This window comes from Chionomys nivalis, chromosome 4, assembly GCF_950005125.1.
Source record: "Chionomys nivalis chromosome 4, mChiNiv1.1, whole genome shotgun sequence".
In the NCBI taxonomy this organism is placed as follows: domain Eukaryota; kingdom Metazoa; phylum Chordata; class Mammalia; order Rodentia; family Cricetidae; genus Chionomys; species Chionomys nivalis.
The window spans coordinates 56,815,775-56,830,619 of NC_080089.1; the positions used below are offsets into that span (position 1 = coordinate 56,815,775).

The 14,845-nt window shown below is 48.5% G+C and overlaps 1 protein-coding gene across 1 annotated transcript; it reads left to right on the forward strand.

Moving 5' to 3' along the window:
- The first annotated feature begins 11,055 nt into the window (after window positions 1–11,055).
- Window positions 11,056–13,549, forward strand: LOC130872656 (cytochrome P450 1A1). Its single transcript, XM_057766826.1, has 6 exons — window positions 11,056–11,892; window positions 12,369–12,495; window positions 12,582–12,671; window positions 12,763–12,886; window positions 13,033–13,119; window positions 13,261–13,549. The coding sequence occupies exons 1-6, from the start codon at window positions 11,056–11,058 to the stop codon at window positions 13,547–13,549; spliced, it is 1,554 nt and encodes a 517-aa protein (XP_057622809.1).
- The last annotated feature ends 1,296 nt before the right edge of the window (window positions 13,550–14,845 follow it).

Sequence of the window (14,845 nt, forward strand, 5' to 3'; positions counted from 1 at the left end):
AACTTCCGGAGGCATTTAAAAAAGTTTCCTGGGGGAAAAAAAAAAAAAAAAAAAGTTCCTGGTCTACAAGAGCTAGTTCCAGGACAGGCTCCAAAACCACAGAGAAACCCTGTCTAAAAAAAAAAAAAAAAAAGTCTCCTGGGCTGGAGAGAAAACTCAGAGGATAAGAGCACTGGCTGCTCTTCCAGAGGTCCTGAGTTCAATTCCCAGGAACCACATAGTGGCTCACAATCATCTGTAATGAGATCTGGTGCCCTCTTCTGGCCTGCAGGCATATGGCATACATGTGGGCAGAATACTGTATACATAATAAATAAAAATTTTAAAAAAAGTTTCCTTAGTCCCCTGTAGGTGATCCCCATCCTCCCACACTGCCCAGTATGTGATCCCCATCTTCCCACTCCATCTTCCACCAGCCAGAGGGGCGATCACATGATTCCTGCATTTACACGTGTTGTTCCCACTACCCAGAACACTTGACCCCTCCTCTAACCATTCTTCGCCAAACAACACCCTCATGAAGATGCATTGTTTTTCTGGCAAAGGGGCTTGCTTACACCTCAACACTAAGAAGCCCTGCTGACAAGGCATATACCTCCAGTGTGTGACTCCAAGCCCATCTCCACGGGTTTATCCTTCTTTGGACATGGTTCCTTCATGGTATCAAAATCATGCTGTCATAGTGATCTGGCTCCATTCTCCCTCTCTAGACTATGAGAGATCACCACATAGCCCAGGCTCATGGCAATCCTCCTGCCTCAGCCTATGAGTCATGAGATTACAGGTGCGCACTACCACTCCCAGCCTAGCTCCCACTATTATTAATCTGTCACGTAGTGGGAACAGTGGCGTTCTCTGGGCACAAACTATTCTGCCAGCTGGGAGAGGAAGCTTAGTAGTTGTTGTACTTACTTTTCTATTGCTGTAATAAATCACCACGACCAAAAGCAACTTGGGGAGGAAAGGGTTTATTTTATCTTACAACTGATAGCCCATCATCCAGGGTAGTCAGGGCAGGAACTGATGCAGAGACCATGGAGGAATGCCACTTACTGTCTTTCTCTCTAAGGCTTTCTCAGCTTGCCTTCTTATATTCCCTAGGATCACCTGCCCAGGGGTGGCACCACCTGCAATGAGATGGGCCCTCCCACATCAGTCACTAAGTAAGAAGATTCATCACAGGCTTGCCTATAGACCAATTTGAGAGAAGCATTTCTCAACTGAGGTTCTCTCTTTTAAAATGATTCCAACTTGTGCCAAGTTGAAACAAAACTATTCAGCACAATGGTAGAGCACTTGTCTAGTAGGCGTGACGTCCAGGTTCATCCCCAACTCTGAATGTGTGTGTGTGTGTGTGTGAGTGCACACACACACAGAGCATCATTTACTATTCTAGACAAAAACCTCCATTTATAAAAAATGCATGCAAGCCTTGCATCCATGGAAGAGTCTAACAATAAGCTAATTAAAACAAAACAAAACCCTTAAGGTGTTGTACAGCCTGTGTGTGAAAAGTGAGAATTTCTTGGGCACAGGAGTTCAAGACTAGCCTGGGCAACATACCAAGAGCCCGTCTCAAAAACAAGTAAATAAAATAACGACAATCAAACAAACAAGCTGGGAGTGGTATAGTATACACTTGTAATCTCAGCACTTGGAAGACTCGGGCAGGAGGGTTTAGAGTTCCAGGGCAGTCTAGGCTGTATATCAAGTTCAAGGCCAGTAGGGGAGCTATAATAAAATACTGTCTAAAGAAAACAAAGAAAAAAAGGAAAGAAACAAAACCAACCAGGATAGCAATCAAACAGCTCGGCAGGCCCAGGTTGTTGGCCATCCCTTGTGCTGCCTCCTCTGTGCACCGCGCCCTGGCCCTGTGGACCGTCAGTGCCTCCCACTCTGCCTTCTCTATGTGTTCTACCCTTAGAAGGAGAAAAGAAGGAAAGTGAAGCTGGGTTTCCCTCCCTCAGACTCCTTGTGTGAAGTTATACCTCCCAGGCTGCTCTTCTGAGTGTCTCAGTTCTGGAGCGGAGGGAGCTGGGCAGGGGAGAGAATAAACCAGGGTGGGGGATGTCAGAGAGGGGGTGAAGCCGCCCGAGAAGTGCCTCCCAGGAAACTGCAAGGATTTCTCTCAGAGCCTTGAAGGTTAAACATCCTGAAAACTTAAAAATTATCCATCTCGGGAAGACTGACTATATTTCCGTAGCCAGGAACTGAAGAGTTGAGGCTGACAGAGGCAAAGAGCAAATGAAGCAGCAGGAACCTGACCATGGTGGCCTGCTTCCTAAAGCATCTAAGAGTAGAAAGAGCCACACAGACTCTCGGCTTTGCTGAGAGCAGGCGTCCCCTCACAGACACTCACCAGAGAACAACCCAGCAGCATCACGGGCTTCTGGAAATGTGGTTAATCAATAAAAGCTGTCCTGACGCTGAAGGGGAGAACAGTAGAAAGCTGAACAATGGGGTAAGTTCTTCGGACTCTGTCCAGCCTTGGCGAACCTTCTTTAGGTACACTGTATGGGCAATTTCTGTTATTGTTGTTTTTTTTTTTTTTTGTTTCTGTCTTGGTGGGGGCAGTCGAATCAGAGTCTCGCTCGTAGCTCTGACTGACCTTGAACTCACAGAGATCAACTTGTTTCTGCCTTTGGGGTTAAAGGCACATCCTGATGCAGGATCGCCTAACATGCAGAGAGTGTTGCTGGGTTTGGTACCCAGGCTGGCAGACTTGGGTTATAATTCTTGCACAAGTTCCTGATGCCCAACTCATACTATAAAATGGAGAGGAAAAGAAGGAACAGAGGGAAGGAGAGAAAGGCAGCAGTGAGGAGGAAGGAAAAAGGAATTGGGGTGTAGAAGAACCCAGTGGTGCTGATTTAATTCAAGCAATAAGGATACAGGATGAGGATATAGCTCAGTAGTAGAGCGCTCCCCTGGTTTACCAAGGCACTGATGAGGATATAGCTCAGTGGGTAGAGTGCTCCCCTGGTTTACCAAGGCACTGAACTCAAGCCTTAGCACTGCATGAACATCAACAAAAAACTCAGAAAGCAACAAAAGCATAGGCCTGGAAGGATGGCCCAGTGGGTAAGAGCACTTGCTGTGCAAGCATGAGGACCGAGTTCACACTAGCAGCACCCATGTAACTCTTTACCTGTAAGCCCAGTGCCATGCCGGGCAGAGATTGGAGGACCTATGGGACTTGCTAGTCACCAGCCAAATTCCCAGCTCAGCGAGGGACCCCGTCTCAAGGGAGTAAGATGGAGAGTAACAGAACAACATACCCAGTGTCCTCCTCGGCATATACATGTGTACACACACACACCACACACCCTGGTTGGCATATACATGCACACATACACCCACACACCCTGGCTGTAGGAAAATCTGGTTCTAGGTACACCTAGCTATCAATTTCCTCTCTGTGATTGGTTTGTTTGCTTGGTTTTTGTTCCCCCATTTCCTTTCCTCTCCTTTTTTTTTTTCTGACATTTATTTTGTATGTGTATGAATTATCTGAGCAGCCAAGTTTATTTGTGTTTGAGATGATTTTCTTTCCTTTTCAAGACAGGGTTTCTCTGCTTATCCCTGTCTGTCCTGGAACTAGCTCTGGAGACCAGACTGGCCAGGAACATGGAGATCTGGGATTAAAAAGTGCTGGGATTAAAAGCATGTACCACCGCTATCCAGTGAGACCAGGGTGGTGGGTAGGGTGGGTGTCTTCTATAGACCAAGCTAGGCCAGAACCTTCTCTCAGTAGCTGAGCCTGCCTTGTCTCCACTTTTAAAGTCGCATTTATAAACACTGGATACCACGTCCTGTTCCCACTGTGTCTTTCTTTAAAAATGAGGTCAAGGTAACTAGTATAACCACCCCTGCAGAAAGAGAAACTCTTTTTGCTCCTGGTAGTTCCATCAAACTCCCACAGGAAGGCAGCTATGCTCACCACCTCCACTATACTATCAATGAAACAAGCCACGGATTTTACAATGAGAAACCTCTCTCGAAAAACAAAAACAAAAAAACAAAGAAGCCCACAAACATCCACATTGTTTTCATTGGCTTAGCCTCGGGTAGAATCGTCCTCATAATTTAACAGTAGACAGCAGAGATCCAGCGGTCCCCAAAAAACAGCTGACACAGAATTGAAAGTAGAAAGGACTCTAAATCCTGGGTTTACAGAACCCTCAGAAGTCCACCATCACTGAGGCGACCATGTGACTCAATGGAGGAGATTCCCCAACTAGTCTAGAATCTTCTAAGAATAAAAGAAGGCACTTTAAATATTTATGTCAGGACAACAGGTGTGCTCATGTATTCTTACTGCTGTGGTAAAATAGCTGACGGAAACAGTCTGAGGAAGGAAGGTTTTCTTTGGCTCTATTGTGGTAGAAGGGCACAGCAGTAGGAACATGGGCCAGGCTGCATCTGCAGTTGGGAAACGGGGAGGTGCACATGGCTGTGCCTGCCTTTCTCCCTTGAGTTGGTTCTGAACCTTCACAAAAGAGATGGTTCCAGCCACATGGCAAGTCAAATCTCCTGGAAATACATTGGAACACTCAGAGGTCATGTGTCCATGGTGACTCTACCCTCTGTCAAGGTGGCCGTCAAGACTGACCACAACCACGGCGTTAGAACAAGACTGTCCTAGGAAGTAACATTGCTTTAACTGCAGCAGACAAGAGTCAGGCAGTGGAGGGCTGTGCCATCTGAGCCTGGGTCCTACCGACTGAATCTCAGTGGATCTCTGGGCACAGATAGGGAAGGTCCTCGGGGCTCATACGTTGGCTGCACTGGAGGGTGACTCAGTGGGAAGAGGACATAATGAGAGACAAGTGACAGGTTTCCACATCTCCACAAACTCCACTCTTCCCACCTCTTCCTCCCACCGTCCACTATTGCTTTTGTTCATGCTGTGCCACCCGCCTAGGTCATCAATACTGTTCCTGTGGTCCTCACATTCCTTCAAGCTCCCCAGAGTACCTGTGTCACCTACTTAGGCTTTTCTGGTTTCTGTAGCATCTATGGGCTCTGCCCAGGCTTTCTTTGGGGTGAGGCTCCTCTCTTCCCTGTGGAGTAAGAGATTTTTGTAGGGTCTTGTTTCATTCCTAGCTTCTGCTCCCTAGCCCTCAGCAGTACTGACCAGAATCCCCCAGCTGTTGACTCTGTCAGGATGACTCCCAAGCTGTTTGCCTCCCTCCAGCCCAGAGCCCTCACCCTCCCAATGTGTTCCTGGTATCAGTCACTCAGAAAGCCAAGGAGCTTCTCACGCAAAGGCATAAACTTTGACCTCAGATTGGGTGTTAAACTCTATGCCAAAGTCTCCAAACCTTCAGCCTGTCAATTAGCCAGGGCTTAGAGAGGGCCCATTCCTTCCACTGTGGCTGTTAGCCCAGACAAGTCTTGGTGACAGTGGTTGTAAGGTCCCAATGACCCCAGTGCACAGGGTCTGAAGAGGTGAAGGACTTGGCTTAGAGTCTGAGCCCGTGGCCCTGTGGCTTTCCTGAGCAGGAAGAGCCATCGCCTGGAAGCAGGATGCCAGAGCTTTAGGCTCTGACTTCATCTGCCCTAGGTCACTGTGCCTGTTCTTTCTGGCCTCAGTTTCTCCAGCTGAGAAGGGAAAGAGAGACTGCCTTTATTAGCTAATGAAGGTTTTGAAGTCAAATGCCTGGTAGAGGACAGGAGCCAAGCAGTGAGGCTTGCTGTGTTCAGGGTGGCAAGTCTGAGAACCAGGTCTTCCAGCCATGACGAGCAGGTTTCCATGACCCTCTGGAGCTAAGGCGTTGCTAGGGACAACAGAAACAGGAGGAAGAAAGTGACTGTAGAGCAGGCTGAGGGATCTAGAAGGGTCTGCCTCCCACTTCCTGGTCAGGATTTATGTCTGCACAAGCTCTTGCAGTTCTCTGGTTCTGGCTCCAAAGTGGGTACCAGGAAATTTCTTAGTCTGAGTAGAGATGCAGTGAGTGGACCGGCTGTGAAGATGCTAAGAAGGCCACTCCACCTCCTGTGTCTCCTGCTTGTTCTGTTGCCCAGCTTATCCCTTCCCCTTCCTTTTCTCCTATTCCTCATTGTCCTCCTCCTCCTTGTTTTTTTTTTTTTTGTTTTTTTTTTTTTGTTTTTTTTGTTTTTGTTTTTGCCAGTCTTCCTGTGTCTGCTCAGTACTCCTGGCTGGGCTACTGTTACTATGTAGCCCAGGCTGACCTGGAACTCATGAAAATCCTCTTGCTTCAGCTTCTCAAGGATTAAGGTTATAGGTATGTACCATCATGGCCAGCACTTGTTACCTAATTATTGTTACATATCAGGGGCTCAATACTATTGTTGCCATGCACACATCTATAAATCAGTTTTGGCAATCATTTCTTCCTCACAAAGACTTATATATCTCATTAAATTTTGACATGCAGATTTTCTGCATTGGGGCATAGAGGAAGAAGCAGCAGATTGGATAAGGATCATAGCTATGGGGTCAGATGTCCTGAGACTGGCCATGAAGAAGCACTGGAACTGACATCAGGTGAACTCTAACTTGCTGTGGAAAGGATATGGGGTGTATGTATTATTGAAGACTCAACATGGGGACCACTAGAAGCCTGGATGGGCAGACCTGGTAGATTCTGCAAGAGGTTCTGGTTTCTATCTTCAGATACCAAAGGATCTGAGCAAAGGTGGTAACAGAAAGCTTTTCACAATCTGGAAGACACAGTGGGAAAGAAGGAGTTGACAGAGTCCAAAAGCAAAGGGGAATCCATTCTCTAGGGAGCAGTGATAGGGACCTTGATGAGACTGTGACCATGGCGCTAGACAGATGTCCAAATGAACAGAGGTGTTCTTGGTCCTTCAGTCTATTTCCAGCACAGAAGCCTGAGTAATCTTGCTCGGGTCACACCACGTCCATATTATAGATTCTCATCTTCCTTGGAGGTGGTGGTTGTGTACTTCTGGCACTGGACAAATGTCAGGAGATCACCGCCCCATTTCACAGCCCTACCCATAACCAGTCCTCTGAAGCCACTGTGCCTAGGAGGTGTACCCGCTACAGGTGCATCTCCAGGTAGGTACCTGGGAGGCTTCATTCTTCATTCGACACTTTTACCCCTGCCCAGTGTCATCTCAGACAGCATCACACCCCTGGTAACCCCATTGCAGTTGCAAACTGACCTCTGTCTATCACTTTATTTTTCTTCCTTTCTTCCTTTTTCTCTTTCTTCCTTTTTCTCTTTCTTCCTTTTTCTCTTTCTTCCTTTCTTTCTTTCTTTCTTTCTTTCTTTCTTTCTTTCTTTCTTTCTTTCTTTCTTTCTGAGACATGGTTTCTCTGTAGTGTAGCTTCTTTTTGGAGCCTGTCCTAGAAGTTGCTATGTAGACCAGGCTGGCTTTGAACTCACAGAGATCCTCCTGCTTCTCCTCCCCCCCCACCCCCGGCCCCAGTGCTGGGATAAAAGGCATGCACAACCACCGCACAGCTATCATTTTTCTATTGTTCATTTTATGCCCTATGCCAGTCTCTGTCTCGTTGCTTATCACCTGTCTCCCCCAGCAGAGGGTTTACTGCGTTGTAGGAAGATTATTAGATTTCTTCCTAGTGTCCATAGCATAATAGTCAGTTATGAATATATGTACAATGTATGAGGGTGTCATGGGACTGGAGTGGGAGGTGAGGGGGTGAATGAGGTTGATTTTTATTTTGTTTTGTTTTCTGGCCTTGGTCACAGAGCAGATGGCAGTGTTACTTCTGAGGGCAGGTGAAGATGTTAGTTAGGAACAGGTTGAGCTGAGTTAGGAAACAAGTTTTGTTTTTCTCCTTAGACATCTTACTTTTGGATCTCCAGTTTCCGAGAGTGCCTGCAAAACAGCCAGATAGGTGTGCCGGGTGGTGCTGTGTGTCCACTAAAAATGTGGACACACGCTGTCAGGCTTTTGCTATCAAGCAGAAGCCGAGCTCCGCACGCAAACCTAGCCCTTTGCACTGCCCAGTTCTGTTTAGTCGCGCCCTTGCAAAGCCTAGAATACTTCTATCTCTCAAGCCCCACCCCAACGCCCCAAGAGAGATTGGCCCTTTAAGAGCCTCACCCCCGATTCCCCTCCCCCTTCTTGCGTGACAGCACTGGAACCCGCGCCCGGTTCCGAGTTTGGTAGTTGGGTGGCTGCACGCGGGCCTCCAGGCTCTTCTCACGCTACTCCCGGGCACCTTGCCCCCAACCAGGTGGGGCGGGACAAGCAGGCCGACCTCTGCCCCCGAAGAATGGAGCAGGCTCAGGCACGCAAACCCCAAGAGCCTGCTAGCATGCCAAGCATTCTCCCCCCTCCGCCCCGCTTTGTGGCCCCTGACCCTCTTGCCAACTCGCGTGGATCCTCCCTCCACCCTTTCCTCCACTATCCGCAGCTTGCTCCGCAGCTACTCGCCTCCTGATTTCTCAATGTGATCTGTTTCTGTATGCAAAACACTAGCAAGCCCCGGGAGCACAGAGGGAGCTGCAAGAGGGGTCTGCCAGGCTTGTAGCTTGCCTAAGGTGACCCTAGAGGTCGATCTGCATGCCCGCCACCCATCCCCACCCCTAGATCAAGCAGCACGAACTTCGGCCAGTACTCAATCTGTGGGGGACATAGTCATCCTATGGCGCCACTCGCCTTCCTGTACGTGACCTCGGGGCTGGGGTCGTTGCGCTTCTCACGCGAGCCTGGACTCAGGAACCAGGGAAGGAAAGACACCAAGTCACCACCCAGCAGCTCTCCCTCCACCAGCCTTTCCTGGCACCCATAGGCTTAAAGTGGGCGAGAGAATCTTACACACCCATTGTTTTCCGGGCACAAAAAGAGTGAAAAGGAATCCCTGTGGCTCGAGATACAGCCCCCCATATTCGCTTATTAGGTTCCCCAGGATTTCCCCTCAAACCCCTACCTAGCAGGATTCTGTGCTGTCTATAGAGAACCTTGAAAGTGGGGTGACCCCAGCCTTTACTTTTTTATATGCCAGCGCCTACATCAGGTAGCCCACAACGATGTCTTGCCTATCTCACCCCTCCCCCTCCCGCCTAGAGCGTTACCTAAGGCTGCCCCTCCCTCTGACCCACCACTGGGCTCCAGGGAAGAAGGCGTGGCCACAGACAGTCCTATATAGGTGGTGGTGCCTTCACCCTGACCCTGAAGGTGGTAGGTAGTTCCTTGGAGCCTTCCCTGATCCTCCTTGGGATCCCCAGACAGCACTTGTGGGTTCAGCACCTCCTCACAGACGAAGGTGAGTACTGGGGGCTCCTGGTTTGCCCCTCCTTCCCAAGAAAAGGAAGTTTGGATGATGGGGTACTGGGTAGCCCCTCCATGACGGGACACTAAGAACCTTTATTGTGACCAGGCAAATTCCTTAGGGGAGAAACTGAGGCTAAAGAACTAAAAGAATTTGCCTAAGGTCCAGTAGCTAGCGTCGGATCTTTAGTGTTGCACTTTCAGGTCAACTCCCCCTGCCTCACTGATCTCCGGGGGTTCCCCGTTCCTGCACATGTAACCCCTTCCTCAGGACTGCCAATAGAGTAGAGGGCTCTCTCTGGGTGGATAGGGTGGATAGAGGAGGTGCACTGAACTTTTCCTGTGTACTTCATCTTATTTAAAAACTACCCCTGATAGCCTCCACCCTCCTCCCAAAGGCTAGCATGGCAGAGCTGAGAGTTCTGGATGTCCTCAGCAGGAGCCTTGGAATCACCCATTGCTCAGGGGTTCCCTGTCCCACTGACTGACTCTTCCATCCTTGCTGGGATACAGCCAGCTTGATAGATTGCTAGCTGGTGGAAACAAGAGTTGTATTTCCCCTGGCTCTTCCATCTTACAAAGGGGATACCAGCTCTGTAGAAGGAGGGATTATTGCACACCAGGCTGGCTGTATCCCAACTGCTCTGAAGGAATTGAGCCTCTAGTGTGCTTTGTGAGTCAACTTCTCCTGGAAGACCCTCACTTCAAGGTGGCTGTAGTATTTGGGGTAGGAACTGTACATCTTCTTGTCTTATGTGATTCAGATCTTCTTTTCCTAGCATCTGTACCCTCTGAATTAGGTGATCTTTTATTTGTTTGTTGGTTTTTTCAAAACAGGGTTTCTCTGTCAAGCTCTAGCTGGTCTGGAACTCTCTGTAGACCAGGTTGGCCCTGAACTCACAGATTCACCTGCCACTGCCTCCTGAGTGCTGGGATTAAAAAGCCTGTACCACCAGCTCCCGGCTGACATGGGTAATCTTGTCTTACCTCTCTCCATCTGTAACTGAAGCCTGAAAGGTAAAGCGACTGCTCCAAACTACCAAACTGACCTGCACTGCAGAGCGACTCTCCTGGCTGGGCACAGCCTTAGGGCAGTCTGTAAATTTTCATACCTTTTCTAGAACAAGGCTAAAGAAAAGTGTCCTCTTAGTTTTTGTTAAGTTTAGATCCACTTGGTTTTTCTGACTCCAGTCGATAATTTTCTTAAACCCTAGCCTGGTAGGCCTCTCCCATTCATCTTTTGCTTTTTTATGACCTGAAGAAGTGGGGGAAGCCCAGGCTGTTCATTCATGAGAAATGAGCACAACAAAGCGCCCACCCTGAATTACTGTTATCGATACTCGATCTAGCTGCTTTTAAAGTGTGGTCAGTTGAACTCAGAGCACTAGAGCTGAGAGAGATGTGGCTTGGGGACTGATTTTCTGTCCCCTCGCATCCCTGTCCTCTACCAGGGTTAAGTGGAATTCTTTAGATCCTGGGATGAACTCAATTTTTTTTTTTGATTTTCTAAGGGAGGCCCCTGTGATGGTAGCTGGACAGTCCACGAGACCCCAGCCTTTCTGTGTGTGAGGAAAACTATTGAGGAATTTTTGGCACAGAGTGGCAGCTCACAAACAATCTCTGTCTCCCTCCATGCCCAGTGACAGGCTTCTCCTTTCCTTGACCAGCACGGTGACGGCTTTAGGAAATCCGCTCTAGTTGACAGGCTTCTTCTTTCCTTGACCAGCATGGTGGTGACGCTTTAGGAAATCTGTCCCTCAGCCTCAGTCTGATGGTCTGTCTTTCCTTTTCTTGCCTCTCCTCTCAGCAGCCGCCTAGATCATGGCTTCCCTGTATGGACTTCTAACCTTCCTGTCAGGCACAGAGCTGCTCCTGGCCATCACCACCTTCTGCCTCGGATTCTGGGTGGTCAGAGCCACAAGGACCAGCGTCCCTAAAGGCCTGAAGACTCCACCTGGGCCCTGGGGATGGCCCATCATTGGGCACATACTGACCCTGGGGAAGAACCCACACCTGTCTCTGACCAAGCTGAGCAAGCAGTATGGGGATGTGCTGCAGATCCGCATTGGCTCCACCCCTGTGGTGGTGCTGAGTGGCCTGGACACCATCCGGCAGGCCCTGGTGAAGCAGGGGGATGACTTCAAGGGCCGACCAGACCTCTACAGCTTTAATTTCATCAGTAATGGGCAGAGCATGACTTTCAACCCAGACTCTGGACCAGTATGGGCTGCCCGGCGGCGCCTGGCCCAGAATGCCTTGAAGAGTTTCTCCATAGCCTCAGACCCAGCTTCTGCATCCTCTTGCTACTTAGAGGAGCATGTGAGCAAGGAGGCAGAATACCTCATTATCAAGTTCCAGAAGCTGATGGCAGAGGATGGCCACTTCGACCCTTATAGGTATTTGGTGGTGTCAGTGGCCAATGTCATCTGTGCCATGTGCTTTGGTCACCGTTATGACCATGATAACCAAGAGCTGCTTAGCATAGTCAATCTGAGTAATGAGTTTGGGGAAGTTACTGCCTCTGGATTCCCAGCTGACTTCATCCCTGTCCTCCGCTACCTACCTAACTCGTCCCTGGATGTCTTCAAGGACCTGAATAAGAAGGTCTACAGCTTCATGCAAAAGTTAATCAAGGAACACTACAGAACATTTGAGAAGGTAGAGGCTGTGGAGGAGCAGGTGGTGGTGGGAAGCAGGTCGGGTCCAGGGCCAGAACGTCACAGGCAAGCTTGAAGCCAGTGGCAGAGTGCACTCCATTCTCACCAGGGCACTAGAACTTTTTTTGGCTAATCCTTCTGTGTATCCGTCAGACAAAAGTCACCAAATAGGAGAAGCCCTGGGCCAGTTCTTGCTGGAGGAAAAGTTAAAACACTGTCTCCTGGACTCATAGTAGAAAAAAATTTAAGAACGTCTAATACTAAGAGTGTCAGGCTCTGTGCCTCAAGGGTCCCGTGAGTTGGGGCCACCAGTTCTCTGAAGCAGGAAGGAGACTTGCAGAGGGAAAGGACAGTAGGACAGCAGCCTTGGTGTCAGCTCTTGCACAAAGGCGCTAATGGCAGGGAGGGACCAGGCCTAGGTGGAGAGGTAGGGCTAGACTTGAGGTGTGTCTCACCTTGTGCTCCTTTGCCTCCCAGGGCCACATCCGGGACATCACAGACAGCCTCATTGAGCACTGTCAGGACAAAAAGTTGGATGAGAATGCCAATGTCCAGCTGTCGGATGATAAGGTCATTAGTGTCGTCTTTGACCTCTTTGGAGCAGGTGCGTGCTCTTCACTGAATCATTCTGTGCTCAGGTGCCTGAAGCTGCCACATCCCTAACTTCTCCCTCTGTTCTGTCCTGGTCAGGGTTTGACACAGTCACCACTGCTATCTCTTGGAGCCTCTTGTACCTGGTGACAAACCCTAGAGTACAGAGAAAGATCCAGGAGGAGCTAGGTAGGTGGTAGCACTCAAAGGAGTCTATATGCGGGGACCCTGATAAAGTCTGGGCAATCCCTTAATCCTCTTGAATCCCTGTATTCTGTAGACACAGTGATTGGGAGGACTCGGAGACCCCGACTTTCTGACAGACCTCAGCTGCCCTATCTGGAGGCCTTCATCCTGGAGACTTTCCGACATTCATCCTTCCTTCCCTTCACCATCCCGCACAGGTCAGGCCATAGAGCTATTGGTATTTGATACTAGGCCTTAGTTAATATGCACAGCCAGTTAAGGCTCTTGAGAGGGACATGACATGAGAGATAGGGGATAGATTCTCCTGTGTCCCTGAATCTGACTAAGCTCCCTCTTTCCCCAGCACCACAAGAGATACAAGTCTGTGTGGCTTCTATATCCCCAAGGGACATTGTGTCTTTGTGAGCCAGTGGCAGATTAACCATGACCAGTAAGTTGACAGGGGCAGTGGAGACTCCTGGGTGGGTGAGGTCTCTCCTGGGCTTCAGACTATTTTTCCTCTTGGGGATTGACCTAATTGATGCTAATAAGCCCCTGAACATCTACTTCAACTGTCTTTCTTTGCTTACAGGGAACTGTGGGGTGACCCAAACAATTTCCGGCCTGAAAGGTTTCTCACCCCCAGTGGCACTTTGGACAAGGTCCTCAGTGAGAAGGTTATTCTCTTTGGATTGGGCAAGCGGAAGTGCATTGGAGAGACCATTGGCCGATGGGAGGTCTTTCTTTTCCTAGCCATCTTGCTGCAGCAAATTGAATTTAGCGTGTCACCGGGGGAGAAGGTGGACATGACTCCTATCTATGGACTGACTTTAAAGCATGCCCGCTGCGAGCACTTCCAAGTGCAGATGAGATCTTCTTGACCTCAGCATCTCCAAGCTTAGACTGCCTTATATGGTCACCAGACCAGGGGGTGTGTTCAGGGATTTAACTACAGCCAGAAACACTGATTTTGGGGAATCATTACTGCCTCATATTTTGGAGTTACTTCTCTATATACTGACCACAGACAGTGGACACAGCTGAGGCCCACAGGAATTTCAGAGCCTCCCCAAGTTCAGCATCAGCTAGGAGGCCTGAAAGGTTAAGGAGTTCCATGGACCTCAGACAACTTCCAAAGAGCTCTCTGGGTTCTCGAGTGGCTGTCCTGTTTGAAAAATGCTTCGAGCGGGTCATGCCAGGACCTTTTGAGTTTCTTTGAGAATTGAGATCTACCCAGAATCGATGGAGAAGACGGCTCAAAATACTGCCACAGAGGTGTGCTTGTCATTCACTGAGCAACCTTCCCACATGGGTCTAGGACTCTGTCTGGATCACCTTTATTTATTCTACATAGGAATAAACAAGGTGCCCCTGTCCTTGCAAAATCCCTCTTCCTGTTCAGAAATGCTGGCTCTTGTGTCTAGGAAGATCCAAGAACAGAGGGACAGACTCTCTGGGCAGTAGGACCAGGTGCAGAGCAAAGGGATGACTTTTGAGACAGAGTCTCATGTAGCCCACGCTGTTTTTGAACTTACTGTGCAGCCAAGGATGGCCTTGAATTCCTTGTTTGTTTGTTTGTTTGTTTGTTTGTTTTTTCCTGTTTTACCAACCTACCAAGTGCTAGGATACAGTCCTGGATCACTACACCAGCTCTTGGTCTCTCTTCTTTGCTGTATAAAATGTTCATTTAAGAAATGTTTATACGTATGTTTTTTATTTTAGTCAGTATTTTGCTTATACATTTATATTAGTCATATCTTAAGAGCTTTAGATCAATGCACTCAATGCCACATAGAAAACCCTAACTCCAGTATCCAGAAATATATAGACAATACCTACATGATCTAAATAAAATATTACCTGGAAGTACTACACATGGGAAGGGTTATTGTTTTTTTTTGTTGTTGTTGTTATTATTTCTTTTCTTTTCTTTTCTTTTCTTTTCTTTTCTTTTCTTTTCTTTTCTTTCTTGGTCAGGATTTCTCTGTGTAACAACTCTAGCTGTCCTAGAACTTGCTCTGTAGAATAGGCTGGCCTTGAACTCACAGAGATCCATAAAGGCATACGCCACCACTGACCAGCCATGTGGAGAGGTTTTCTAACCTGAAGTTAAGTCACATTCACACCTAGAGTTCAATCTTATGTTGTGTTTTCCCGTTGGGAAGAGAGGAGCGTCA

Coding starts and splice junctions, on each gene's coding strand:
- LOC130872656 (XM_057766826.1), top strand. CDS start 11,056: ATGGCTTCCCTGTATGGACTTCTAACCTTCCTGTCAGGCACAGAGCTG. Junction 11,893..12,368: donor ACTACAGAACATTTGAGAAG/GTAGAGGCTGTG, acceptor TTTGCCTCCCAG/GGCCACATCCGGGACATCAC. Junction 12,496..12,581: donor CTTTGACCTCTTTGGAGCAG/GTGCGTGCTCTT, acceptor TGTCCTGGTCAG/GGTTTGACACAGTCACCACT.